Source organism: Ammospiza nelsoni, chromosome 16 (genome assembly GCF_027579445.1).
Source record: "Ammospiza nelsoni isolate bAmmNel1 chromosome 16, bAmmNel1.pri, whole genome shotgun sequence".
In the NCBI taxonomy this organism is placed as follows: Eukaryota; Metazoa; Chordata; class Aves; order Passeriformes; family Passerellidae; genus Ammospiza; species Ammospiza nelsoni.
This window is the reverse complement of record NC_080648.1, coordinates 13,106,650-13,134,443: the sequence shown is the minus strand read 5'-3', so window position 1 is coordinate 13,134,443 and position 27,794 is coordinate 13,106,650. Positions and strand designations below refer to the sequence as shown.

At 49.3% G+C, this 27,794-nt stretch overlaps 1 protein-coding gene across 1 annotated transcript in view; it reads left to right on the top strand.

Moving 5' to 3' along the window:
• The window catches only part of FAT2 (FAT atypical cadherin 2), a 44,659-nt gene extending 17,803 nt beyond the window's left edge, over positions 1 to 26,856 (top strand). Inside the window, exons 9-23 of the mRNA XM_059483930.1 lie at positions 465 to 4,517; positions 6,820 to 7,016; positions 7,662 to 7,815; positions 8,482 to 8,715; positions 9,505 to 9,894; positions 10,676 to 10,890; positions 11,488 to 11,625; positions 12,461 to 12,604; positions 12,852 to 13,049; positions 14,172 to 14,979; positions 15,717 to 15,862; positions 18,945 to 19,386; positions 21,870 to 22,023; positions 23,696 to 24,288; positions 25,360 to 26,856. Of these exons, the coding sequence (XP_059339913.1) occupies positions 465 to 4,517; positions 6,820 to 7,016; positions 7,662 to 7,815; positions 8,482 to 8,715; positions 9,505 to 9,894; positions 10,676 to 10,890; positions 11,488 to 11,625; positions 12,461 to 12,604; positions 12,852 to 13,049; positions 14,172 to 14,979; positions 15,717 to 15,862; positions 18,945 to 19,386; positions 21,870 to 22,023; positions 23,696 to 24,288; positions 25,360 to 25,892 (8,399 nt within the window). The 3' untranslated portion in view covers positions 25,893 to 26,856. The remainder of the gene's footprint in view (positions 1 to 464; positions 4,518 to 6,819; positions 7,017 to 7,661; positions 7,816 to 8,481; positions 8,716 to 9,504; positions 9,895 to 10,675; positions 10,891 to 11,487; positions 11,626 to 12,460; positions 12,605 to 12,851; positions 13,050 to 14,171; positions 14,980 to 15,716; positions 15,863 to 18,944; positions 19,387 to 21,869; positions 22,024 to 23,695; positions 24,289 to 25,359) is intronic.
• Positions 26,857 to 27,794: the final 938 nt, after the last annotated feature.

The following is a 27,794-nucleotide window of genomic DNA, read 5'->3' as shown; positions in this document are numbered from 1 at the left end:
CACACGGCCTATTTGGCCTGTAAACTCTTTGCAGGAGACAAGCCATCCTTTGCTCCATCTTTCTCACTGCAATTTAGATCAAGGACTGAGGAATTTAATTGCCCCTGAAGTATTGGTAATTACAAGCATGACAGGGCTTGAAGGAACTAGTACTGTCTGTGCTACCATGTTCTGCACACGAGGCAAAAGCTTCAAGCACATGCTCTGCCACCACTAAATATGTTTAAATTAGAAGAGTGTTTATCTCCAATTTACATTTTGATTTATTCAAATGTTAGCTCACAGATCTCAATGGGTTTGTTGTTCTTACAATTAAAATTATTTAGAAAGGAATTAATTTCTCTCAGTAGAAGAAACAGATGTTAATCAGGTCTGTAGTCAGGAGAATCTATGAAAAAGAGTTGTAGAAAACAAAGACCAGTAAGATGTCTGCATTCTTCACTCTGTAATTTCTCTTCTTGCAGGTAATGGGGAAGGCTTCTTTAGCATCGACCCATATTCTGGAATTGTTACAGTTGCCCAGAAACTGGACCCATCCAGGCAGGAGCGATTTACTCTCATTGTAAAGGCAGAAGATCAGGGGTTTCCTCAGCTTAAAGATTCTGCCACAGTACATGTCCACATTAGACCCTCGGATCGAACCCCTCCAAAATTTCCAGAGGCTGAATACATCACAGAGATCAGTGAATCCACTGCTATTGGCTCTCCTCTGATCCAGGTTTCAGCCACAAGCTTGTCACCAGTCAGCTATGAAATAAAAGATGGAAATGGAGATGGAGTGTTCTCCATGAACTATCAGTCAGGCCTTATTTCTACTCAGAAGAACTTAGATTTTGAGCAGGTGTCTTTTTACCAGTTGAAAATCCGTGGTACCAACATGGCTGGAGCATTTATGGACACAGTGGTGCTCATCTATGTCATAGATGAGAATGACAATGTGCCAGTCTTCGTTAAGCCTTCCTTCGTTGGCTGGATCATGGAGAATGCCCCATCCCAAAGCATGGTTCTGGATGAAAGCAACGCTCCCCTCGTCACCTATGCAACAGATGCTGATCAAGACTCCAATGCTTTGCTGACCTATGAGATTTTGGAACCAGAGGCACTGAAATACTTCACCGTGGATCCCAGCACAGGGACGCTGACCAGTCGTGCTGATATAGACTATGAGCTCACCCCAGTTTTCCACTTCAGTGTACATGTGCATGACAGTGGAAGTCCCAGCTTGTTTGCATCCAAGCCTGCCAAGGTCACAATCCACGTTAAAGATGTCAATGATTCACCTCCAGTCTTTCTCAAAGACACCTATGACATTTCTGTCTTGTTACCTGCCCACCCAGGGATGGAGCTTTTGTCAGTGCAGGCGAAAGATGCAGACTCGGAGGTGACCTACAGCATCGTGGAAGGGAACCTTGACAATGCATTCCATATCCATCCACTAACAGGTCTCATCTCCATTCATAACACAACTGGCCTGAGAAGCTACCAAGAGCTCACAGTCAGAGCTGGTGATGGCTTGTATAAGAGCACTGCTCTGGTTAAGCTAAATTTAACTCGGGCACAAGGTACCAGCTTGAAATTTGAGCAAGACGTATATACAGCAACTGTGATGGAGAACTCTACAGATGAGAAGACTCTAACCATTCTTGGGGTCAAAGGATATCAGCTAAATGAGCCCCTTTTCTACTCACTGTTGAATGAAAAGGAAAGGTTCAAAATGATCCAGGCCTCTGGAGTTCTTCAGACCAAGGGTGTGAAATTTGACCGCGAAATGCAAGACATGCACGAGGTAGCTGTGGAAGTGAAGGACAACAGGAAGCCACCAAGAGTGTCCCAAGCCACAGTCAGAGTTTATGTAGAGGATGTCAATGACAACCCCCCACAATTTGAGAATGTGCCATACTACGCCTCGGTGCAGGATGGCACAGAGCCAGGGGATGTCCTTTTTCAGGTGTCAGCAACAGACAAAGACATAGGGGATAATGGAGCTGTTACCTACTCATTTGCAGAGGAATACAAATACTTTTGGATTGACCCTTACCTTGGAGACATATCCCTTAAGAGGCCTCTTGATTATCAAGCGTTAAATAAATACAACCTTCGGGTCATTGCTAAGGACAAAGGAGAGCCTCCCCTGCATGCTGAAGAGGAGGTTGTGATCAGTGTGAGGAACAGATCCAACCCTCTGTTCCAGAGTTTGTACTACCGAGTGAAGGTGCCAGAAAACGTCCCCCCATACACATCTATCCTCCACATCCAGGCCCGCAGCCCCGAAGGCTTGCGCCTCATCTACAACATTGTGGAAGAAGATTCCCTGAAACTCTTCAACACCGACTTCAAAACTGGTGTCCTCACTGTCACAGGGCAGCTGGACTATGAGCTAGAGACAAAACACACATTCACTGTCAGAGCCACAGACACAGCACTTGGATCCTTCTCAGAAGCCAGAGTAGAGGTGGAGGTGGAGGACATAAATGACAACCCTCCCATATTTTCTCAGATTGTTTACACAGCGTCTGTCTCAGAGAGTTTGCCACCACAGACCCCTGTTGTCCAGCTCTTTGCCTCTGACAAGGATTCTGGCAGAAATAAAGTGGTCTCCTATCAGATCATGGATGATGGTTCAGATGCTGCCAAGTTCTTTAATATTGATGCCAGCACAGGGCAAATAACAACAGCTCAAGCACTTGATTATGAAACAAATCAACAGTTCCGCATGAAAGTCAGAGCTGTGGATCACGGGGTGCCTCCACTCAGTAGCGATGCCCTGGTAATTGTAGATGTGACAGACATCAATGACAATCCCCCTGAGTTCAGCCAGCTTCAGTATGAAGCCAAGGTCAGTGAAATGGCTACGTGTGGGCACATTGTGATCAAAGTCCAGGCCCTGGACCCCGACAGTGGAGACACCACCCGGCTGGAGTACGTGATCCTCTCGGGTAATGACAACAGGCACTTTGCCATCAACAGCACTTCTGGGATAATATCCATGTTCAACCGCTGCAAAAAGGACTTGGAGCCGTCGTACAATCTCAGAGTTTCTGCTTCAGATGGAGTTTTCAAGAGCACTGTGCCTGTGTATATCAATACCACAAATGCCAACAAATACAGCCCCTCTTTCCAGCAGAATGTGTACGAGGCAGAGCTGGCAGAAAATGCTGAGATAGGAACCAAAGTGATTGAGCTGCTGGCAATTGACCCAGATGGTGGCCCCTATGGCACCATAGACTACACCATCATAAATAAACTCGCCCATGAGAAGTTCTCCATAGACAGTAAGGGCTGTATTGCCACACTGCAAAAACTGGACAGGGAAAATTCCACAGAGAGGGTCATTGCCATTAAAGTCATGGCCAAGGATGGGGGTGGGAAGGTGGCCTTCTGCACTGTCAAAATAATCCTTACAGATGAGAATGACAACCCGCCTCTGTTCAAAGCCTCTGAATACACCCTGTCCATCCAGTCCAATGTCAGCAAAGGCTCCCCTGTAATCCAGGTGCTGGCTTATGATGCTGATGAAGGTGCAAATGCAGATGTCATTTACTCTGTTGACTCTGTGGAAGATGTGGCAGAAGACCTTGTGGAGATCAATGCTGCCACTGGGGTTGTTAAGGTCAAGGAGAGTCTTATTGGTTTAGAAAACAGAGCTTTTAACTTCAAGGTGAAGGCAGAAGATGGCAGACCTCCTCACTGGAACTCCCTTGTTCCAGTGAATCTCCAGATTGTCCCCAGGGAGGTGACATTGCCAAGGTTTTCTGAGCCCCTTTATACATTCTCTGCATCTGAGGATCTTCCAGAGGGGTCAGAAATAGGGTCAGTCAAAGCTTTTGCAGAGGACCCCATTATATACAGCCTGGTGAAAGGAACCACTACAGAAAGTAACAAGGACGAGGTGTTCACACTGGATGAACAGACAGGGGCTTTGAGAATCAAAAAACCTATGGATCATGAGACCACCAAATGGTACCAGGTGGATGTCATGGCTCACTGCTCACATCTGGAGACTGAGCTGGTCTCTCTGGTCTCTGTGAATATCCAAGTGCAGGACGTGAATGACAACAGGCCTGTTTTTGAGGCAGATCCCTACAGAGCATTTGTCATGGAGAACATGCCTTCAGGAACCACAGTCATCCAAGTGACAGCTAATGACCAGGACATGGGAAGTGACGGGCAGGTGACCTACAGTCTGGAAGCAGAGTCTGGCAACCTCCGCGGGCTGTTCACCATCGACGGCGAGAGCGGGTGGATCACCACCCTGAAGGAGCTGGACTGCGAGGAGCAGGAGATCTACCGCTTCTACGTGGTGGCCACTGACCACGGCAGGAAGGTGCAGCTCTCTTCCCAAACCCTGGTGGAGGTCACGGTGTCCGATGAAAACGACAACGCCCCGCAGTTCACCTCAGAGTTCTACAGGGGGTCGGTCATTGAGAACGCGGAGCCGGGGCAGGTCGTTGTCACCCTGAGCACCATCGACGCCGACATTTCCGAGCAGAACCGCCGCGTCACCTGCTACATCACCGGTGAGTAGTTCCTGACTTCAAATCTCCAGTGGGCAAGGGGAGAGTGTCATCTCAAAGTGAGGGTTTGAGACCTTGTCTTACAGGTTGTTAGTACAGAAATAGTGTTACGCTGACAGTTCTGTCAGATGCAGGAGATGGAGGCTGAGCTCTGTCGTGAGCTGGACTCAAATGAATCTGGGGAATACAAAACCCTTTAGTAACTGCAGTAGGTTGACCATTAAATAACTATCTCACCACTGAATTGTCCTATTTCTCTGGGAATAAATAAATAAGATACATATAAGTAATTATATGTAACTGCAGTGGGTTGATCATTAAAAAACAAATGATCATTAAAATAACTGTCTCACCACTGAATCGTCCTATTTCTCTGGGAATAAAAAATATAAATAAAATACATATTAGTAATTACACTGTACTGTAGAAATATTTATTTACATTTTCTTAAGAGAGGAATATTTAAGACAGCGTAATTGTAATGCCTAATGGAAGGACAGGAGAGGCAGTACAGCAGGGAGGAAGATTTTTTTCACACAGATATTGTGATCTGTATTTAAGTTATTTGACCCAGCCTTTTCTCCTGCCAGCACTGCAGTCAGTTTATACATCACATATGTACCTGTAGCCTATTTGTATTTTTTAATAACTATGTATAACTTCATGGTATTAAGTGTTGTTTCCTACAAAACCACTTGGAGGTTGGCTTAATAACAAGGCTGCAGATAGTCACTCTGCACTGGGAAATATTTAAGACTATCACGTCAATCTTAGAAAAGGTTTTGGCTAACAAGAAATACTAAAAATTACTCTTGCATCCCTGAAACATCACATATGCCAACTAAAATTAACCACTGCTGTAAAATAACAAAAAAGTTACACTGGAATGTTTGTTCTGCATTTGCACAAGTAGAAGCTTGCTTTTATGGTATTTTTTGACCCTAAAGGGTCCTTCTAAGACCTGGGGCAGATCCTTCAAATTAAATGTTTGTTCAGGCTCAAAGGAGGACCCTTCAGGGTCAAAACATTAGGCCAGATCATGCTGCAGCCTGTTATCTATTGTTGTAACCATCTGAAACAGGGGAGGAATGCTGGTGCTTTCATTTGGTTTATGGCATGCCTAGGTATTTGCAAGCCTTTGAGAGGAAAGATTTAATCCATTATGTATTCACGTTTCTGCCATCTTAAAGGTAGTAGTGACTTTCAAGTACTTTAAACCTGAGAGGATGCACACTTATGTTAGGGGTGAACACCTTGTGCTCTCTGCTCTGCATGTACAAACACAGATCAGACTTCACAAATAAACATGGAAATGCAGCAAAAGAGAGGATTAGGTGAACACAGAGTCCAGCTTCCCCCTGTCCACACTGATTTCAAACACACAGAAACTAAATCTGGGCATGGGCTGGTGTTTCCCAGCACCTTGTGCCTCCACAACCTCATCACTGCAGCACAAATGAAAGCAGAAAGGGAATGTATTTAATTTATCCCACTGTGTGAGACCCTTCAGAGTCCAGGATGAACAGATTCCACAGCCAGCTCTCTTCGCTGACCCCCATTGCCTGTTGTGTTTCCTCCTGGGTCAGCAGAGAGCACCAGCTCCTTCCCAGGAGAGAGGGATTCTCCTGTGGCAGCATCCAGCCCGTTTAAAATCCAGCATGTGTAACAACAGTAGGAGCAGCAGGGATCTGGTGTACCAGAGAGCATCCCTAGTCTGGATTTACCTGTCTCTCATAATTTGGCTCTTACAGAAACAAAAAGTAGCCCCAGAAAACAAAGCTATATGTTAAATACTTCTACAGATTAGAGGAAATACAACTGTACATGGTACCATAACAGTAAGATCCAAACCGTGTCTGCAGGGTGTTTACAGCTCTTGAATCCTTTTAGGAACATGCACAGAAAAGACTGACAGGCTCTGGGAAGGTGAGACAATGTGGTTTTGAGTCAATGAATATGCACATCTGCAGAACATTACTGACTTTTCTGCAATCAGTTGTTTCCTTCTGTCACTGTAATGTGCAGACGGGGAATAACTTAAATTGTGCAGGGTATTTCCCAGCTGTGCAGTGAGGTTGACCAAAAGCTCCTCACCTGCTGGATGTGCCACCAGTGCCCTCTCTGCACCACCAGTGTGAGTCAGTCATGGAATCATTTGGGTTGGAAAAGACCTCTAGGAGCATCCAGGTCCTTCAGGTCTCCCAAGGAGCCATCAGTGGACGCACCCATATTCTGTTTCCTTACCCCTTCTGATTTTCAGCCCTTAGTAAATGCCTTTTTTTAATTGCTTCCTGCCCCCTTCTAGAAGGAGACGTACTGGGACAGTTCACAGTTGATCAAATTGAGGGCGAGTGGACAATTTCTTCCAAGAAGCCTCTGGACAGAGAAGATACAGAGAAATATCTCCTAAAGGTTATGGCCTCTGATGGGAAATTTCAGGCTACCACGGAAGTGGAAATTTTTGTATTGGATATCAATGACAATAACCCTGAGTGTGGCCAGGTAAGACATCTGTTCTGGGACATCAGGGGCATAAAGGGAGATCCTGGGAGGGATAGAAAACAATAGAAAAGAAGAAAGAACAGGCAGAGCATGTTAAAGGATTTGGCTTGTCATAATTCTTCTCACACGATCCTGTTGCTTTGATTATGCTTAACAATTTTAATTAAGCAGCATGTCAAGCAAGAATATTAAATCTAGCCTCCAAGCATGTTTGCCAGCAGCAAGTGAGAGCCTAAGCATTATGAAGAGTAATTTTTGGAGATAAACAATGCCAGGAAGCCTCCTGGGAAGGGGCATGTAAATTACTGAGTTTTATATCCTGCTAAGCTGGGAGATTCCCATCAGGAGGTTAGCTGCTGTAGAGAGCTGATCGCTGGTGTGGACGTCACCCGTGGTGAGAACAAGCAGAGGTGGTTACTTCCCAAAGGAGATTCAAAGGCTTGTGTGAAATGAGCTCACTTGTCCCAGTCCACACCCCAGCAGCCAAGAATGGGAGGCACATTGTGTTCCCCTATAAAACACAGAGTTTATCCTCTGTGAAGCTTCTGTGGGTCTGTTCTCCTTCCATGAGGTATTTTGGAGAGAGCTCAGATGGGGTGGAGGTATTTTGGAGAGAACTCAAATGATTTCTTCTGTCCTGGCCAGATACTCTACACTGGGAGAGTCTCTGAGGATGCTGGGCCAGGTCTTTTAATTTTGAAGATATCAGCGAGCGACCCCGACGTGGGCAGCAATGCTCAGATCACCTACAGCCTGCATGGCCCTGGTGCTGAGGAGTTCCGGCTGGGCCCACACACAGGTGAGAGCAGGGCTGCTTTCATCCTCTTCCTTACCCTCCCCTGAGAAATGCAAGCTCCCAACATGGCTCTACACTGACCTCCTCTCAGCCAACACAAGGAGATGTTTATTCCAGCTAGGAAGGAATGGCCACAGCATAGAGGAGAGGGAATTCTACATCATCCTGTTTGCTCTATCTGTTTTGTTAAAATGAAGAGCAGACACCATTGCTAGCAGCCAGGTCTCAAGGAGGAAAGAGCAGCAAGTATTTGGCTTGAGCCAAAGACACAAGTTCTAAATCCCAAAACACCTCTTATTGTGTCTTGGTCAGTGTATTTACTCAAACAGACTTGATGATTGTTCTAGAGATCACTTGGGTTCATTACATTGCAGAAAGCTCAGTGCAGTGGAGTTTAGAAGTACAATTTATTTCTGAACAGTTTTATCCCATGATGGCATCCCTTGGATGAAGTTCAGCTGAACTTGCAGGACTGCCCATGCAAAGCCTTGCCAGGGCCCTGACTGGCAATGATCCGAGAATAGCCCTGGGCAATGTGGCGTGGACACATCACCACTATTAGCTCAATTATTGTCTCCCACGGTTCATCCAGGAAAACAGCTCTCTGAGGTCCTGTAGGCTTCAGCTGTGATTGCTGGAGACACGACCACCTCCTGTTCTTTCCCACAGGGGAGCTGACCACATCTGCACCCCTGGACCGTGAGCAGAAGCCCGTGTACCACCTCGTAGCCAAAGCCACTGATGGCGGGGGCCGTTCGTGCCAGGCTGATGTGACACTGATCATCGAGGACACCAATGACAACGCACCCAGGTTCTTCCCCAGCCACTGCGCCGTGGCCGTCTTTGATAACACCACAACCAAGACACCCATCGCTGTGGTTGCTGCCAGGGACCTTGATGAAGGTGAGTCAGAATGGGATTTACGTGTTGGTAGAGTTCATCTTTCATTCTGAAGAGAAGCCTTTGAAATGCAGGGAAGTGCTACCGCAGTGGGTTTAGATGATTGAATCTTGGCGAAGATGTGCCTGGATCTCATCGCTGACATATTCTTGACTACTGGGCTGGCATCAGCATTTTTGTGACCCTGATGGGAGCACAGTATCTGTAGAAACATGCAGACCTTCCTTGAGAATGTGCTCAGTAACTGTGGCTGTGATGCACAGCACAAACTGTGACGCAGGGATCCAAACTGGACAGAAACTTGTTCAAAGATGAGGACTGAGAATGAGTGTAATAAAGGAGAAAAGGAGCTTTAGATATGGGTGGGGTAGGTAATATGGATGGGGAGGTCCTCCGGAAAACACAGAGATTCTCAGAAGTATAGGTAAGGCTCCTAAGAAAGGAACTTTCAGTGAACTTCTCCAGCAGAGGCTGAATTTAGAACAGAAAGATCATATTTCTCTTCTTTGGAAGCAGATATGAAGAGAAATTACATTTGAAAACAAGGTAATTAAAAATGAGGAACACTAGTAAGTGCAGACAGCTGACACTGGTGGGTAATGGTGAGGGCTGGCTAGATGGCTGAACCTGCAGATGGACAGGAGCACACTCAATGTTGGTATGATGTTCATACAGCCTCCATTTTCCCTGGGAATTGAAGCTCATTCTGTTCATATAATCCTAATGCATTATAAATAAATAAACCAAACAGCATCCCTGCCCATGAATTATTGCAGTCTGTTTCCCTTCCAGGTCTCAACGCTGAGGTGGTCTATTCTCTGTCTGACTCTGCCAATGGACACTTTTCAATTGAGGAAACCACGGGGGTGATCCGGCTGGAAAAGCCCCTGAAGGACTCCCAGCACTCGGCCTTTGAGCTGACAGTCTGTGCCACCGACCGGGGCAGCCCGCAGCCCCTCTCTTCCCTGGGCACTGTCACTGTCTCTGTTGTGGATCTCAACGAGTACCTGCCTGTTTTCCTGGCCCCTGAGTACGTGGCCGTGGTGAAAGAAGATGTGGCTGTTGGCACCGAGGTCCTCAACTTGTCAGTCCTGACGAGGGACAACGCAGAAAACAGAGAGATCAAGTATGAAATTGTGAACGGCAATGACCACGGGAAATTTCAGCTCAACTCAAACACAGGTAAAATGATCTTGTGCCCTAGCAGGTCCAGGATGATCCAACATCAAAGGATGTCTTTGTGTGCATCTTCTCTGGTTCTTCCCTGTTTGGCTCCCACTTCTGCTTACCTCTGTTTTTACCCAGCACAGGAGTAGGGAATACAGTCTTCTTTTCTACTTCAGATTTTGCCATTCAAGTCACTTAAGGAGTGATCCAAATCTTACTGAAATTGATAGAAAGATTCCTCCTGTGTGTCTGAGACAGGTCCAGTGTGAATGAGGGATACATAGAGAACAGGATGAGAAAATTTTCCCACTTCAAAATTCAGGAGAAAGTGTTTTCATTTAAAAAGTCTTTCCATCAAGGTCCCACAAGGAACCTGCTGCCCAGGGTTACAGGCAGCTTTATTCAGTAGTGCTCAATGAACATAGATAATAGCACTCTAACCATGGGCAGGTGTTGAGCCCATGATTACCAGCCAAATAAAGCCCTATACTGTTTGCACAGCAATGTGATAAGAGCTGTTATCAGAAGGCCAGTGCTAACTCCCTGAAACAAGCCCTTGGCTGCATCAGCAGTGACCTTCTGCCCTCGCTGTAACATCCTCATCAGTGGCTCCTCAGCCTCTCTGGTCACAAGGCTCTTGCTAATTCTTCCTCATCAAGGGGGTTAAAGTTAGGTCAACTACTGTTTCAGCTGGCAGTTTGGCAGTTGCCTTGGCATACCTGCAGTATTCCAAGAAATCTCACGTGCCATTCATTTGAAGTATTTTCTGTCCTTTCCTCCCCATCTCTCAACGTAGGTGCCTTATACATCAACGGGAGCCTGGACTTTGAAGCAAGTCATGAGTATTACCTGTCCATTGAGGGCACGAGGAAGGGCTCAGCCTCTCTCAGTGATGTGACCATGGTGGTGATCAACATCACTGACATTAATGACCATGCACCAGAGTTCATCCAGGATCCCTACTCCACTGACATTCGGGAGGATGCTGCCATTGGAGAGATCATCCTCACGGTATGGCTGAACCACGCCAGCTGTCTTTACCTCCTCCTTATTTGTGCTATGCAATATTCACTCCTCTTGTGCACTTTTCTTTTCCTTGGACACAATGACCTCAGTGGGCTTGTGGTGTTCAGCATCTAAGATTAAAATATGACTTTAAAAAAGGATGATTGGCAGAATTCCTGAAACTCCGCAGGCTTTGCCTTATGAGACACCTTTAAGTGAAAATTAAGGATAGGCTTAGGAGCTTTGAGAGAACATCCCAAGAAAACAAAAATGCCTGAAAAAGGACGATGCTCTTGTGGCTTGGGGAAGGCAGAGGCTCCCCTGGGCAGAATAGCAGAGTCCAAGGTGATGTGGAGTTCCCTGTCCAGCCTATAACCATCACAGGGGTGGTAAAATCAGGAAAAGGATGAGGAGAAAGCTGAGGAAACTATGTTGTTTTGAAAAAACTATTGGATGACACTTATCTGAACTACCCTCCTTTCCCCCTCCTCACTTAGGCAAGGTCAAACCAATACCGTAAAATGACAAACTGGTCCCATTTCTCCATGGCATGTCCTTTTTGGCCCAAGGATCCTAGTGTTTTGTTGTTTTTCCTCCAAACAGGTGTCAGCTGATGACTTGGATGGGTCCATGAACAATCAGATCACATATTCCATTGTGGAAGGGAACCCACTGGGACATTTTGCCATTCAGCCCAAAAATGGGCAGATCAGCATTGCCAAGCATCTGGACAGGGAGGAGGTGAGTTCATGAAAATGAGAATGGGAAGACTGAAACAGATGTGCCCCAAAAGTCTTGAGGGAGAACAGCTTACTCAGCTACCTCCTCTTTTCTGAATTATTTACTCACAATATTGTAGGTAGAAGATAAGGCAATAATTTGTTTTCTAGACTCACAGATACTGCAGTAGGAAGGCTGGGCTTTAGGAAAGGCAGTATAGAATCATAGAATGGTTTGGATTGGAAGGGACTTTGAGCATCATCTACTTCCAACCCCTTCTGTAGGCAGGGACACCTTCCACAGCTCTGAGTTTTGGTCTCAATATTGAGAATGTTGGTTGTGGACACCAACATGGTTGGGTTCTGCTTCTCTGCATTAGAGAAAACAGGTGTGGGGAGAAGAAAGGTGACCTGGACAATCTCTTATTCATAAAACAGCAGCAGCTTGTCTCAGCCTGCCAGAGTTGAGAAGCCTTTGGATAACACTCTGAGGCACATGATGGAGTTCTTGGGATGTCCTGTGCAGGAACAGGAGAAGATCCTCATTGGTCCCTTCCAGCTCAGCTTATTGTGTGATTGTATGATTCTTAAACCACTATTGACAGGTGTTTGCCCAGCTTAGTTTCATCCATCTTTGCCAAGTTTCTCTTTTCTCCAACTGTTGTGAGGCTGATTTAGTTTAGCAATGAGCTTTGAGTGAGATTTATGGATGGAGAGCCTTAGCCAAAGGCAAGGCTGTTGTGGCCATGGCGCATGACCTCGGGCATTTCAACAAGCTGCAGCAGAATAAAAGTGGGATGTGAAAAAGCCACCATTCTGCCATTTCTCCAAGTAATCCTGCACTACAAATCCTCCAGATCCCCAGTTACTCGCTGACAGTTCGAGCCACGGACAATGGCCAGCCTGCTCAGTTCAGTGATGTCCCTGTGCACATCCATGTGTCTGATGTCAATGACAACCCTCCTCGCTTCTTCCAGCTCAACTACAGTGTGGTGGTGCAGGTAAGCCAGGAGACAGTTTGTTCTCTCAATCCCTGTCATTGCACTCAGGAACTCATTCCTAGGCTGCTGTTGGAGTAAAGTGGGGAGACAGTGATGAATCACATCGCTGCTTTGTACTCTGTGTGTTCTAGGGCAGGGTGGGATTTGTTTTCCTGTTCCTGATCCAGCAGCTCCTGGGGCACTGTGGGCTCCCCTGGGCCATTTCTCTTTGCTCTCCTTCCTCCAATAGTGTTGTTCCCCATTTCAGGAGAATGCTCCCGTGGGGACAAGTGTCCTGGAGCTGATTATGAGCGATAGAGACTCTTCAGAAAATGGACCACCATACTCGTTCCAGATCACCCAGGGCAATGGTGGGAAAGCCTTTGAAGTCACCCAAAATGGTCTGCTGGTGACATCGTCTGTCCTGAACAGGAGAGTGAAAGAACAGTACCTATTGCAAGTCCAGGTAGAGCCTGTCTTACTGTCCTGGTCTCTGAATTCCCCAGTGAGCTTAAGTAGCAATAAAATGCGATTAGCATGGCCCAGCTAAATGAAAACATCTCTGGCTTTGAAGAAATCCAATCCAGGCACAAATTTTGCAGCTTGGAGCCAGCTGCAGAGCTCATTTCTCCACACAGTCTGCCCACAAGAAGCAGGGGGCCAGCTTCTGTGTTGATAAAATCAGATAATATGATCATGAACAATACTCTGTCAGCAGTTTCCTTAGACAGATGCTTTCCCCATAATCATTCTAGTGAATTGCAATTTAAAGTGAGACCTGGATCTGGTCCTACAAGCTTTCTCTAATTATCCTTGTCATTTAAGAAGTGGTTTCAGTTCCTCTTCAAAAAGGATTTCTGTTGTTGCAGAATGAATTCATTATTTTTCAACGTTATCAGTAGGGATAGTCCATTACAAACAAAAGGATAATAACATGTAAAGTACATACTTTTCAGTAATGGCAATTGTTGCAAAAGCTGGGTACTATTATATTACAAACCTCAACCTCTAACTGCTTAGCATTAGGGAGAAATTTATCCCATAATCTGATTATTTGCATTTTTCTGTTTGAGGTTCCTTGACTCAATGCTAGACAGATATTGTCAGAGGTGGGACAGGGGCTTAAAGAGCCTGGAACGTGAGCGAATGTGTTTATGTGCATAACTGCTTTACATCTCTGTACACTCAGTTACACGAGGAACCACAAAGATTGGCAACATCACAAAAAATTATTAACCCTCAGGAATATTCAGAGCCACTCAGAGGTGCCTCAGCCCTGCTGAATGCAAAGGGAAGTGAGTGTGACCCCATCACTAGCAGAGGGCCTCAGTCAGTCTCCAAGGCCTCCTCAGTCTCCTCCATCCTTCCCCAAGGCAGGGAAGCTGCCCTTTCCCTAGGGCTTTCTCCAGGCAGAGCTCCAACACTGCTGCCAAGTTTTCTCATTCCTTCTTCACTCCCTGCCTGCTGCCTGAGAGCTTCCCCTCACTGCTCCCTGAAAGGCGCTCTCCTTTGCAAGACCTCCCCAGTCAGGTGAGATGAAAGTTAGTCAGTGTGTGGCTGTAACAGATCCTCCTCTTTTCCTTGCCAGGTCTCTGACAGTGGCATCCCTCCCCTCTCCTCATCTGCGTTTATAAACATCCAAGTGACTGAGCAGAGCCAATACGCCCCCTCAGCCCTTCCCCTGGAAATATTCATCACCACCAACGAGGAGGCCTTCCGAGGCGGCGTTCTGGGCAAGATCCATGCCACAGATCGGGACCCCCACGACACGCTGGTGTACACTCTGGTGGCACAGGTGCCCAAGGAGGGGCTCTTCTCAGTCGGGGCTGCAGATGGGAAGATCATTGCTGGGGACAAGCTCCCCCACGGGCACTACCTTCTGAACGTGACAGTGAGCGACGGAACGTTCACAGCCACCACAAGCGTCAGTGTCCACGTGTGGTGCTTCACGCAGGAGGCCTTGGACAAGGCCGTGGTGCTGCACTTCCGACACCTCTCCCCCGAGGAGTTTGTGGGGGACCACTGGCGCAACCTGCAGAGATTTCTGGGCAACATCCTTGTCACCCGGCGCCAGAACATCCACATGGCCAGCCTGCAGCCTGCAGCTGCCTCGGATGGAGTGGATCTGCTCCTGGCTGTCGGAGAGCCACACGGCTCCTTGTATGAGCCGCGGGTGCTGGCCAGCAAGCTCACTGGATCAGCTGGGGAGATGGACCAGCTCGTGGGGCTCCGGATGAAGAAAGCAATCCATGTGCCCTGTCACGGGTCAGACTGTGCCCACCGTGTCTGCAAGGAGACCATCCAGCTGGACCCAGGCATGATGTCCACGTACAGCACGGCCCGGCTCAGCGTCCTCACCCCACGGCACAGCCTGGAGCAGATCTGCTCGTGCAATGGTGAGCAATCCTTCTATAAACCTGGGCATGTTGTGTTCTCCTTCAGTACATTATAGAGCACCTGGATTTTCCATGGAATTAGCTTGCCCAGTGACCAACAGTTCTGCCCACAACTTCAAAGACTTTAAACTCCGAAAGTTTCATATAGTCTCATTTTAAAAATTGATCTCCTGTAGCATTTAATAGCAGCAACATCTGTCTCTCTGATTGGGAAAAGTCACTCATATTTAGCAGGAAATGAAGGTCAGCGATTAGAATTTTTTATCTTTTATCTCTTGTATTGATTCTGGACCAAAGCACAGAATAACAAATAAATTTGAGGAAAGCCAAATAAAATATATTTGTTACACTGGTTCTAGGATATTTCAAGAAATAATTGGAGGGAGCAGAGATCAGTGACATTAGGGCAGGAACATAAGGGGATACCACAGAATAATATAAAAACTTACTAAGGACGGAGAAATTCAAGGGTTTTGTAGGCCACACTGAGGGCACCTTGAAGGACAGAAATAGCCAGGTTGATATTTCAGGGGTGCTTCACAGTTGAGTGCATAGAAGAAATACTGGGAGTTCCTGGTGGGGCTGTGGGAGATGCAGTGCAGGGATCCATGGGTTGCTGTGGATGGGACAGCTCCTGAACAGCTGTGGCATCAGGCTAGCAAAAGAGGCAAGGCTTGATACCGTGCATAGCCTCAAAGTGCCACAGAGATGAGACCTTTCTTTCACTCTCCTTTCAGGAACAGCTGTGAGGTTTGGGGGCCACAGCTACATCTGGTACCAGCACTCCCAGGCTGGCTCCTGGCACATGCACTTTCGCCTCAAGACCCACCAGCAGCACGCAGTCGTGTTCCACGCCAACGGGAGCGACCACGCCACGCTGGAGGTGGGTATGGCACTGCAGGGGACTGCTCTCCACAGCCACAAAAACCTCACTCTCTCAGGGAAGGGAATCACAGAAAGAATATGCAAAAATATGTACCCTTAGTAATCCGTGAAATACAAGACTTGGGAAGACCAAATGAGAGCCAAGCAGAGTTTGGCAATTGCTGCAACTACAACAGGAAATCGTTCTCTATACATGTAAATGCATGTATTGGTCTCTGGTGTGACTTCTGGTGAAGTCATCAGACACTCATAGCAGGTCTACATCACCCTCTTTCTGGTTTCTTCATTCCTCTCTTGCATCTCACCTCTCAGGGCAAAGAATTTATCAGGTGGAGTTGTTCCCAAACCAGTTTGTTTCCACTTTAGCAAAGGGCAAACTTTCTCCCATACCTCAAATTACAGGTTCTTTACACTAATGGACAGAAAAGAAAGAACAGGAATCCAAAATTGTATTTTTCACACAAACTCCCCTCTTTCCAACCACTTTCTTCAGACGGTTTCACTATTTTAGACACCTGCAGAGAGAGGAGTATTTCATTCTGATTACTCTCCTCCCCTCAGCTGAGCACTGAACTTACCAAAGCATTCAAAGATCATCTCACTCTTCCACTTGGCCAACAGAAGGAAAGCAGCAAATTACTAAAGAAAAGCTGTTTTATATATTCCTCATCAACTGAATTCAGACTAACTGGAGACTAAGATCACAGCACCTGCTTACTAGCTTACAGAGATTTGTCCTTGAGACTGATCACATTGAGATCTACACACTATAACCTACCTGGAAGTGTTCATCCTGTTCTTGGATTTCCCCATCCCTTCTCATGGTTTCACAACCCCATCTTCCTGTTGTTCCATCTTTCCACAGTTACTCAGACCCACTCAGACAGGGAGCTGCACAGCAGCCAACCCCCACGCACATGCCTTTTGCACATATTTCAAGCTCCAGCTGCCACAGCCATCACTCCTGAAGAGCAGGAGAAGAGAAATATCATGCATGTGTCCTGTACCCATCTCTGAGAGTGACTTTAGGCTGAACTCTAAAGGGCCAGTGTGAAAAACTTCTCATAAAGGGTCTCATGCTTTCTACCTCACCTCTGGGAAGGAGTCACCAAAGAGCTCATCAGAAGGAATCCAGCACGTTGGGTGGTGCCCAGGAAGTACAAGATGACAAGAGACTCCACTGATTCAGGCCAGCACAGGGAGTCAAGGGAGAAAACACTCATTATTGGTGGAGTTCAGTGAGCCCATGATGTCCTGTGGCCAAGCTTGTCTCCACAATCTTTTCAATAGGAAACATTCGTAAAGCCTCCTCCATAAAAGTGCCTGTAAATAATTTCTTTCCTGACTCACTTTATTAGCAAATCTTAGGGATAAAAAGATTTCTAAACGACCTGGCCTGATAAAAATGAAGGAATCCCTCAAGATTTTAAACTTTTTAGACTGAAGTACTCCAGATATGAGCCAAAGCCTTGAAAGGACCATAGCTGATGGTTTGTAGATTTGATGAAGAGGATGAGCTCTCCCAAGAGCATGCATATCACCACTTTTCCATTCTCTAAGCTCTCCTGATGTTCAGAAATAGGTTACGGGAAGAGGATGGCAGACCTGGCAAGCTGGGAAGGGCTTGGCAGTGTGTCAGTTCTTGCTCCAGGGAATCAAGTTCTCAGCTGTCTCCCAGCCCCAGAAATTGATAAGCCAAATCTACAGACCCATCTGAAGAGAAATCATGTTCCTGCAGATGAAGTGAAGTGACAAAGCTCTCTGGTGTGCTTGCCAGTTGTGCAAAGGGATTTACACACATGTTGCCCTGAGGCCCTTCCATGCCATGTGCCAGCTGCTTCTTGTTCTTTCTTTCTTCAGCAGTTGCCATCTCCTCCCACTGGTATTGATGTATACCATGGGGTATAAACTCTCTAAGAGTTAGCTGTTGTTCTGCTCTGCCCCAGAGTAGTCCCTTCATATTGTGTGTGGGTTTCTCTAAAGTCAGGGTAGCCCATAATCATTGCTACTCTTCTAACCCCTTCCAAGAATCAGACCCTCCTTGCTGTCTCTAATGTCCCCCATGGACATCTCTCCTGCCTGGGATCAGTTGCTTGATGTTACATAGCAGGCTCTGCAGGTTTCCCACCAACACTTCATTCCATCCCTTTTGTCCTTCTCCATAGGATCTTGGCTTCTGTGAGAGAGAGGTTTTATCAGCAAAGCACTGGGGAGATAGAGGTGAAAAAGGGGTTTAACCCTGACTTCACCCTGAAGCAACACAGCTAACTTTTCCTTTCTCTGTCTATATGACTTTTAAAGATGAATCTTGGGCCAGAAATAGGAATTTCTGATGTCCCAGTTTAATGCAGAGGATGTTGGTGTGGTTCACTTTTAGCAGCTCAGTACCTTGTCTCTCTCCAGTCTGTTGGAGATCAAGGATTGGATTGCAGCACATATCAGTAACTTTGGCCTGGTTTTCCAGCATGGGTACAACAGTAATTCCTTTCTCTGCCTCCCAAGTCCTGCTTTTTCCCCCAGAGAAAGCTGCCAGTGCTTCTCCTCAATAAGATTCTTTCACCACCTTCAGCCCTGCCAAAGGGACAACTGCTCCAGCACCTTTCTCACCACCAATGAGACAATGAGAACAGAACAAAAGCCACGTGGCCCAGAACAAGAGCCCATCTGTCACTGGTGATGCTCTTATGGATAGTCTGAATGCCAGGGCTCTGATCAGGGTCAGGAGGGTGGGAGAAAGGGCAAGCAGCTGCAGCAGTAGCTGTATGATCCCATGGCTCTATGACATGGAAAGATGGGCTTCCTTCCTTGCATGCTGGTCAAAGGCTGCCAGGAAGGACCACGGGTGAAATTGTGACAGAGAGGTGAGGGTGTTCTGCAAAATAAAGGAGTTGTAGTCACTTAATTCATCCAGACATAGGTTAAAAAAGGTGAAAGGGGCTGCATTTGGTACTTCTTGGAATCAGAAAATTGGGAGTAATCTCAACTGCCAGTGTGAAGGCCAGGAGAGGGGGATGAAGCAGCAGGAGAAATGAGTCCTCAGCCACCTGTGTCACAGCTACCTGTGATTGTATGTTTTACAGATGGTTAATGGAGTGCCTCACCTTGGCTACAGCTGCCAGGGGAGCTCCTCTGGGAACCTGTCCTCCTCACGGTTTGTGAGCGACGGCGAGTGGCACTCGGTGTTCCTGGAGGTGAAGAATTCTTCCGTCCGCCTGCTCGTCGATGGCCTGGGCAACGCCTCCCTCCAGCTGCCAGGGACCTGTGGTGTCCCCCAGGGCAGGAGAGACCTGGTCTTTGGGGGCCTCCCAAAGCCGCTGCAGTCCCAGAGGGTCACTCGGGGGTTCAGGGGCTGCCTGGACCTGGTTGCAATCAACGGCAGAGAAGTTGTTCTCCTCCCAGGGAAAGGGCAGTCGAAGGAAGTCTTGGAGCAGGTGGGGATAAGGCAGTGCTGCTCCCCCAGCGGTGCCTGCAGCAGCAACCCTTGCCTCAACAACGGGATGTGCTCCGAAACTCATGGAGGAGGTACATGAACATCCCACACAGGGCTGTGCAGAGCAGTAAACACTGAGCGGGGGGAAAGATGCAACAACTTTATTATCCCTGTAGAGGGGTTATTCCAGAGGGGAGGCAGAGATCCTCTATCCCAGGGGACCTCAGGTGGCTCAGTGCAGCAGCAGCTGCAGGCTGTGAGATCATCATCCTGGCTCTCACCGGTGGACCACGGGCCCAGAGGGCAGGAAGCTGTTTCTGAGGAGTGCGCATGACATAGGAGAGCAGAGTGTTGCCAAAAACTCAAATGCATGTAGAGATTCCACCCACCCCTCTGCATCCTTTTTGCTTAAGGAGCTGTTAACAAGGCTGGAATCAGGCAAGATGGAATCATGTGGTGATGGAATCTGGGCAGAAACAAGCCAAGATCTTGGACTCTTCCCACTGCAGTGAGCGACTCCCCAGGGCTATGCAAAGGGATATGGGAAAACCGTAAGCTCAAATCCTAGAGTCCCAGGCTAACATGGGGTACACACGCCCAAAAGAGGTTTGATACAGGCTCTGCCCCAGGCAGTGTCCCTGCTGCCCTCAGAGGGGCTCCTTGCAGTGAGCTGTGTCCTGTGTCACAGGGACAGGGGCTGTGAGCAGAAGAGCTGCTCCCAGTGATGTCCACCCTGTGTCACTGCCCTACAACTCCTTGTAGCTGCCAGCACAGCAGGGCTGCACCCCATAACACCCTCCATGAGATGGGTACTGCCTGTGCCTCAGCCCCTCTGAGGGGCAGTGGGACTCTTCCCACGCTGCTGTGTGGGGCAGAAGCTGCTCCTGCAGCTCTCTGGGGCCCTTGCCAAAGCACACCCTGCCCAGCGAGCAAGTGAGGACAGAGGAGGCACCACCTTCCCCTGCCCTGCCCGCTGCCTCTGGGAACAAGATTCCCAGCCCTGTCGACTCAGCAGCTGCCTGGTTCAGGTGAACTTGTTTGACACCAGGTGTAAGTGTACAGAACAGTTAGTCTGGCTGGCACTCACACCTCAGCCTTCAGACCCTCTGCACAGAAAAGCTCACTTGCTGGGCTGGAAGCAGCTCAAAGCCCTGGAGGGGAAAACACATCTCTGCTCTAAGTCAAGGCATCCCCTGCTTTCATTGCAGAGAGAATGCAGTTGGGATGGGGAGGTGAAAAATCACTCCCTCAGTAATAACCTGATGATCATCCAGCACCTTTCCCATAGCTTCCTTCCAAGATGAACAATTTCTTCTGCAAATGGCCCGGGTGGCCAAGAAAGAGCCTGTGGGACATGGCTCCAGGCAGGGCACTGTTGCAGGGAAGGGATTGCCTAAGGGATGTTTATTTGTGAGGTTATCCTGGTTCCCTGAGTGCCATGGGCTCAGTCCTGGGTACCCCAGGCAGGCAGCCCAAGTTCATGCAGAGCTGTGCCCACAGGGATCTCAGTGTAGGATTGCAGAGCTGTGCCCAGGGATCTCAGTGAGCTCCTGCAGAGCTGTGCCCAGGATCTCAGCGTGGGATTGCAGCACAGGCAGGGACTCGCCTGGGGAACCACGTGGCCGTGTGAGAACACAGCTGTGGGGAGAGCACCCAGGCCAGCCCAGCACCACCCCAGGACCACAAACACAAGTGAGCCCCACATCCAGGACCTGTGTTTGGGCACACACAGCCCTGTGGGCAATGTCCAGCACCTGCTGCACCAGTGTCAGCACGTCCTTCTGGTACAGGCACTGACACACATGTGGGAACAGGCCCAGGTTGTTTGCCCTGTGCTCTAAAGCAGGGCTGTTCAGCTTGTGGATGAGTAGCAAAGACTTTTCAAGTGTGCTGGAAGGTGCAAACTCTGAATTTCCCTCACAGCAGCACCAGCCAGGTGACGAGCAGGAGCTCAGCACAGCCAGGGACATTCCCACGCTTGGGGCTATGCTAAACAGCAGCCAAAAGCACAAACAGCAGGAGCCCCTCCGAGTGCCTGGCTCTGCTGGGTTTCTCTCTGTCTGTGAGCAGACATCTCCTGCAAGCAGGAGAAACTCGGCAAGTTGAGACAGGCACTTCATACCACGAGAACTCGCAGGACCAAAGACTCCTGAGAACAACAAATTACAGGGGATTGCACTCAACAGAGTCAGAAACTGTGAATCAGCCAGCCAAGTTCCCCTTCCTTTATCCCAGATTTGTCCCTCAGCTTCTCCGTGCAATAAAGCCATGCCCTGACTGCATCCCTGATCTGTGTCAGGAGAGGACGGGCTTGACTTGTTGCTCAATCAGCTCCCTAGTGCCACTGTGTTGTTCCAGAACAGCCACCCAGCCTCCAGCAGCCACACCAGGTCCTGTAATGAACCCATCAGGCCTCCAGGGATGGCCTGGGTGTCCCACAGCATCTGCTGCAGCAGCAAATTCCTGTGCCTGGATACTGTGTGAGCCCCCTGTGGGGGCCATCAGCACCAGGCTGTGCTCCTCCCTGTCCTTGCCCATTTTTCCTCACGGATATGTTCACTCTCACCCTCTCCAGGTTACACCTGCATCTGCCCCGGGCTGTTCTCTGGTGAGCACTGTGAGCTTGGGGACAGTCCCTGCGAGTCCAAGCCCTGCCTGCACGGGGGAACCTGCACCCTCTCGGCCACCGGCTACTCCTGCCACTGCCCTGACTGGTACCTGGGCGAAAGGTAAGGCCTGGGGGGGGCTTTGGGACAGGTGACGTCCCCTGATGGGCTGAGAACATGAGCCTTGCACCTTCCTGGAGCTCACCAGGTCCACACACTCCGGGATTAATTGCAAACTGCAGGCGCCCGAGCATTGCAGCCAGGAGGTGCTGGAGGGCAGAGCTGAGCAGGGCAGGACACAAATAACTCTGCCATCGTGTGGCCACTGCTCCTCTGAGCAGGAGGGAAAACTGAAACTTTTCTCCAAGTATTTTGGTGCCTGCAGGTGCTGTGGGGCAGTGCAAAGGCTCTCTGTGATGGGACACAGTGCTGCTGGCACACACTGCCGCTCCCTGTGACAGGAGCTGAGTTCAGCAGCAACGGGAACATCTTGGCTGTTATGGGGGGCCTGGCAGCAGGGTACAGGCAGGCGCTGCCCTGGGCGGCAGGAGGGGGCCCTGGGGCTGGGGGAACCTGCTGGCAGAGCTGTGAGGTGCCCCCTGCTTCAGTAGCCTCAACACCCACCCTGCAGAGTGCTAAAGGGGTTGTTTCTATCTGGGAACTCTGTGGGGTTCATGCAAAAGAAATCTCTGTCCCAGCTCACAGCTGTGATTCATCCAGTTCAAATCCCAGCTCAAGACAGTGGGCATTACCACCCCAGCCCAGCAGCCCTTCTAAGACCCCCACCTTGCCTCCAGCCCAGCCTGGTCAGTGATTCCCAGCACAGGCTCAAACAGCATCAAACCCAGTTCATCCTTCTGCCTTGCCCATCACACCCAGTTCATGCTTCTTCCTTGCCCATTTAGCCAGGATGGACACTGGTCCTGTGGATCAAGGCAAAAGCAGAAATTATCTGTTCAGCTCTTGGAATAAAGGCCTGTGGCTGAGCATTAGGTGGCAGTGTAATACCTGACATCGGCCAGAGCCTGTGGGTACATGTCACACACACCAGCTCACACATCCTAAATCACTGACTACAACAAGAGCGGTGCAGACTTCACAGTTTGTTCAGTAATGAGAGCAAAAAAAGGGAGGAAAAGCCACTAAAGCACTGTATATTCCCTTCAGCATGGGGAGGTCATTGCTGTTGGAAGGAAAGGTCCCCTATACTGTTGGCAAACATTCATGTTGTGTGTGGGTGGGACCAGGACAGAGAATCAGAAATACCATCTCAGTTCTGCAGATGCTCCATAAAATGTCAAAAAGCCTCTTCAGCAAGGGTGTCCATTCACCATCTCACATGGTGGTCTTTTCCCAAATGTTTTCTGTAACCTGCAGATATCCACAGACCATCCAGAGGCTCCACAGAGCTTGGAGGACATGGGAGACTTCATAAGAGGTTAACACACCTCATACTGACCCTGGGCTTCCTAATTTAACAGGATGGGAGCATCTCTCTATGCAGTGTTAGCCCTAGAATTCCAAACACTGCTCTGAGGCAGAAAGCCCCCTATTTTAATTTGGGTGTACAACTGAAAAATAGGACCACCCTGTAAAACATGGCCTCTTGAAAACCATCATTTTATACTCAAGGATCTTCTGCCAGGATCAGCAGGTAGCAAGAATCCAGCGAGGGAGGGACAGCAGACCAGGACAGGGCATCTGTGGGTGGTGTAAGCCAGAGCCTGACCAGGATCAGGCAGTTCTGGTGCATCCCAGGCTGACAGGGCTCATCTCCATCCCTTTCTCCGCACAGGTGCGAGAAGCTGGCAGAGGAGTGCCCAGACAACCCGTGCCGCAACGCCGGGCGCTGCGTGAGCAGCCAGGGCTCCGTGTACTGCATCTGCCCATCCGATTACCAGGGGGAGTACTGCACCCAGCCCATCATCACCCCGGCCATCGTGCCCACGCGCTGGGCGCTGGGCCCCGAGGAGATCGCGGAGATCGCGGCCGGCGTGCTGGGGGCGGCCATCCTGGCCACGGTGTTCGTGCTGGTGCGCAAGCGCTGCTGCCACCGCGCCAAGGCACACAAGCCGGTGGCCCGCGAGGACCCCGACCTGCTCTCCAAGAGCGAGTTCTCCAAGAGCGTGGGCGTGGGCACCCAGCCCGTGCCCCCCATCGAGCTCAACATCCTGGGCGACGCGGCGCACAACAACCTGGACCGGGCCGCGCCCGAGCCGCGCAAGGGCGCCGGCACCCCCGAGTTCGTCACCTTCAACTCGGCCAACGCCCCCAAGCACCGCGGCACCATCGTGTGCAGCGTGGCCCCCAACCTGCCCCCCGCCGCACCCCCATCCAACTCCGACAACGAGTCCTTCATCAAGTGCACCTGGGCCAGGGAGGAGATGGGTCAGTAGCCACAGCTTCTTCTTGTTCTTACATACCCCTCCTTCCCTTGGGAAGGGGATCTGAGGTTTGAAAACATGGAGGGAAAATGGTGTTGGCTGAAGCAAAGTAGAGTTGTCATCTTATCTCAAAAGTTCCATATCATCTTGGTGATTTCTCATGGGCATTACCTTACTGACTCCTTCCACACTGACTCCTTCACAGCACAGCCAACAAACTCCAGCTTCCTTCTCACCCAGCTAACCCCCTCTTTTATAGCACTCATCCTTATTGGACACAGCTGTGGCCTGTTAAGTGAAGGCCTGTCCGAATCTTTGGTAATTAGTACAGCTGCAACTCCTCAGGGGTGAGATTACCTTACACTATCTTTATTTTCTTACATTCTATCTCTCTTACATTCGATCTCCTCCACAAAGTAGGGGCAAATGCTGCCCCAGCCCTGCTGTAGGGCTTTCATTGGCTCTTTCCTCCTGGTTCACCACTACATCCCAGTTTTCTGCTTTTTTCTGCTTGGTTTTGTACACAGTCAGCAGGGAAACCATTAATGCACAGCAAGCTGTGATCCTGGGTCAAAAAGAAAACCCGTAAAAGAGAAAAATTGGGAAAAAAAAGTTAAGATCCTAAAAGTCAGTAGGAGTTTTAGTGAAGACATTTGCATCAGTGCTCCTGGGCAGAGGGATCACATTCTCAGGGAAACACCTTGAATGGCTCTGGACAGCAAGGTTACCCCATGCAGGAGTTCCTCACAAAGGTAACTGCAGGGAAAGGGAGAGATCCAAGGCATCACTGCCCCAGTCCCTTCATAACATGGGTTTCTTGCATTCAAACATAATGATGAAGTGTGTCTTTTGGGTGCTGCAGTAGTGGATATCTGTAGGCTGGTGGGGACACAGCCTCAGCATGGCCAGGGGTGATCTCAGGTTTCCACAATTCCCAAATTAGCGACCACATCTCTCTTTCCTAGTCTGCCACATCTACAGGCTCAGAGCCTACCTACAGAGAGAATTTGCAGGAGGGCAAGAGAGAGGCACCAGCTGCTAGAGCTGCATCTAACATGACTGTCTTTCGTTCCAGTCTACCCAGCAGAAACCACTTACTGGCCGCCCCAGTACCTGTCATCAGATGTGCAGGAGTACTCCCACTACGAGATCATCCAGGGCCCCCCTGCCTCCTCCTCTCACCCTCCTCTCCCTCCGCCGCCCCCTCCCCCGGCAGACGCAGAGCCGGTCGCTCTCTACGGGGGCTTCCCCTTCCCGCTGGACCAGAGCAACAAGCGCGCCCCCATCCCGCCCCGCTACAGCAACCAGAACCTGGAGGACTTCCTGCCGCTGGGCCCCGTGGACGTGGGGGCATCCCAGTGCCAGAACGAGTACACGGCCATCAGCTACTACCCAGCGCAGCTGGTGCAGGGCGAGGGGGTCCCGTTCCAGTCCGAGCCGGGCTACAAGCGGGTCAGCATGCGCCTGAGCGTGGCCCAGCCCTCCTACGCCGACTGCGAGCTGGGCCACCAGCCCAGCATCCGAGCCCAGCCCCTGCCACCACCCAACTACGAGGGCTCTGACATGGTGGAGAGTGACTATGGGAGCTGTGAGGAGGTGATGTTCTAGCGGGGCTTGCTCCTGGGATGAGGAGAGAAGTTTCCACACAGAACAGAGGGCAGGGGGCTGGCACACGCTGCTGAAGGGAGGCTTGTGTGTGTCACTCTCAGCTTGCAGCATCCCCCCCTGCATGGCTGGGTTGTAATTTTGGCTGGATCTTTCCCCTCGCTGCCCTCCATGGTGCTCCTGCTGCAGATGGAGGGGAGATGCTCCAGGCACTGCTGGGACATGGAGGATGCTCCTGGGATGCCAGTGACTAACTTGCCTCCTCACCGAGGTGACTGCCTCCAGCACCATGCTGCCTCCTCCCACGCCAGGCTTCCTGGCCATGGGGAGGATGAGGAGGAGGAGGGCAAGCACTGCAGGTATGGCAGCAGTCATGGAGGAGAAAGGTGTGGAAGGATTAGCAGTGCACAGCCTGGCAGTGCCCCTTGTGGGGTACAGAGGCTCCCTGCTCCCAGATCTGGCTCCAAGGGCTTGCATCAAGCCAACAGTTTGTTCGTGGAATGGATCAGCTGGTGCAAACCCTCTTCATGTCTGCTCCCTGACACTGGGGGAGAGAAGAGGGAATGCAGCTGGTCCCACCAGCACATCCCTGACTGGCTAACAGAAGTCCAAGGGGAAAAAAAAAAAAAAAAAAAGAAAAAATAATTTGTGTAGAAAAACCAAGCAACAAGGTTTCTTACAGCAGGAACCGCCCACAGACTCAAAGCAGGCTGCCCAGCTGGGCTGTGTGCGCACAAGCAAGGGGGACCCTGCCCTGAGGATTGTGTGCACAGCCTTGTCCCCGTGGCTGTCCCAGTCCCACACTGATGCAGCTGCACGCCCCGTGCTGTATCCCAGAAAGACTGGCCAGCACTGCCTGGAATCTCTGACCAGAGAGGGGCACTGAGGCTACTGAGCGTGGGTTTGCCTGTTTGTCCTTGTGCTTGGACATGTATTGTTTCTTCGTGAGAGGTTTGCTTTGGTTGGTTGTTTGATGTAATTTTTTTGTTGTTGTTGAATTTTTGGAAAGTATTAAAAGAGTTTGGATTTTTTTACTATTATGATTTTACTCAGTATCCCAGAGATTCTCTTGTAAATTATTAGGACATCCTTGCCTAGCTTCAGCCAAGGGAACAACAGCTTAGTTTGGGCATGAAAAGCTTTCAGGGAAGTACCAACACAGCAAGTTACACATTTTTTTGAGGATCCTCTATGTGCCACAGGGATGAGGCAGACAGACCCACAGTACCCTGTCTTGCTTTGGGAAACCATGAGCCTCCTCATGGTATCTCTTAGCTCAGGAGTAAAGGGCTTGAAAGGACCCAAATTGAAGCCTTTGATTTTTCATCCCAAACAAACACCACTTGTTTTACCTCTCAAAGCTGTCATGCGCTTCCATGACAGCTTCCACCAGCTCTGCTCAGCAGAAAGCAGTCCCTGCCTAGATCAGACCTCTTTTATCTAGGTGGTTTTATTCTGTTTGGTAAATTGCTCTGATTCTAAAATAATGCATTTCTGTCATTTGAGGACATTTAATTTTGAGGTGTCTCAACAACAGGCACCACTTTTACCCATAAGGAAAACACAAATTGTTCTTCCCAGCAGCAGAAGCAGCACAAATAACAGTGATATTTTCCTTTAGATTTTTTAATTCCCCAGGGTTGCTTTGGCCAGTGGTCACAACACAGGGAAGGGCAAAGACAGCTTGTAATGAAGCTCCTCTAAGTAATACCTGGGAAGGAGCAGCCTCAGTACAGCCATTTTATGGGATGGGGACAGCCCTGCAGTGCTCACCCCTAAGAAAGGATGGCTGTGGATCCCACCATGGTGACTCTCCAGTCAGAAACACCCTGAAGCACCAGGAGTGCCTGTGCTCAGCAGTCCCTCCTGCCCTGTCATTCAAGTGACCTCAGATCCACAGTCCTC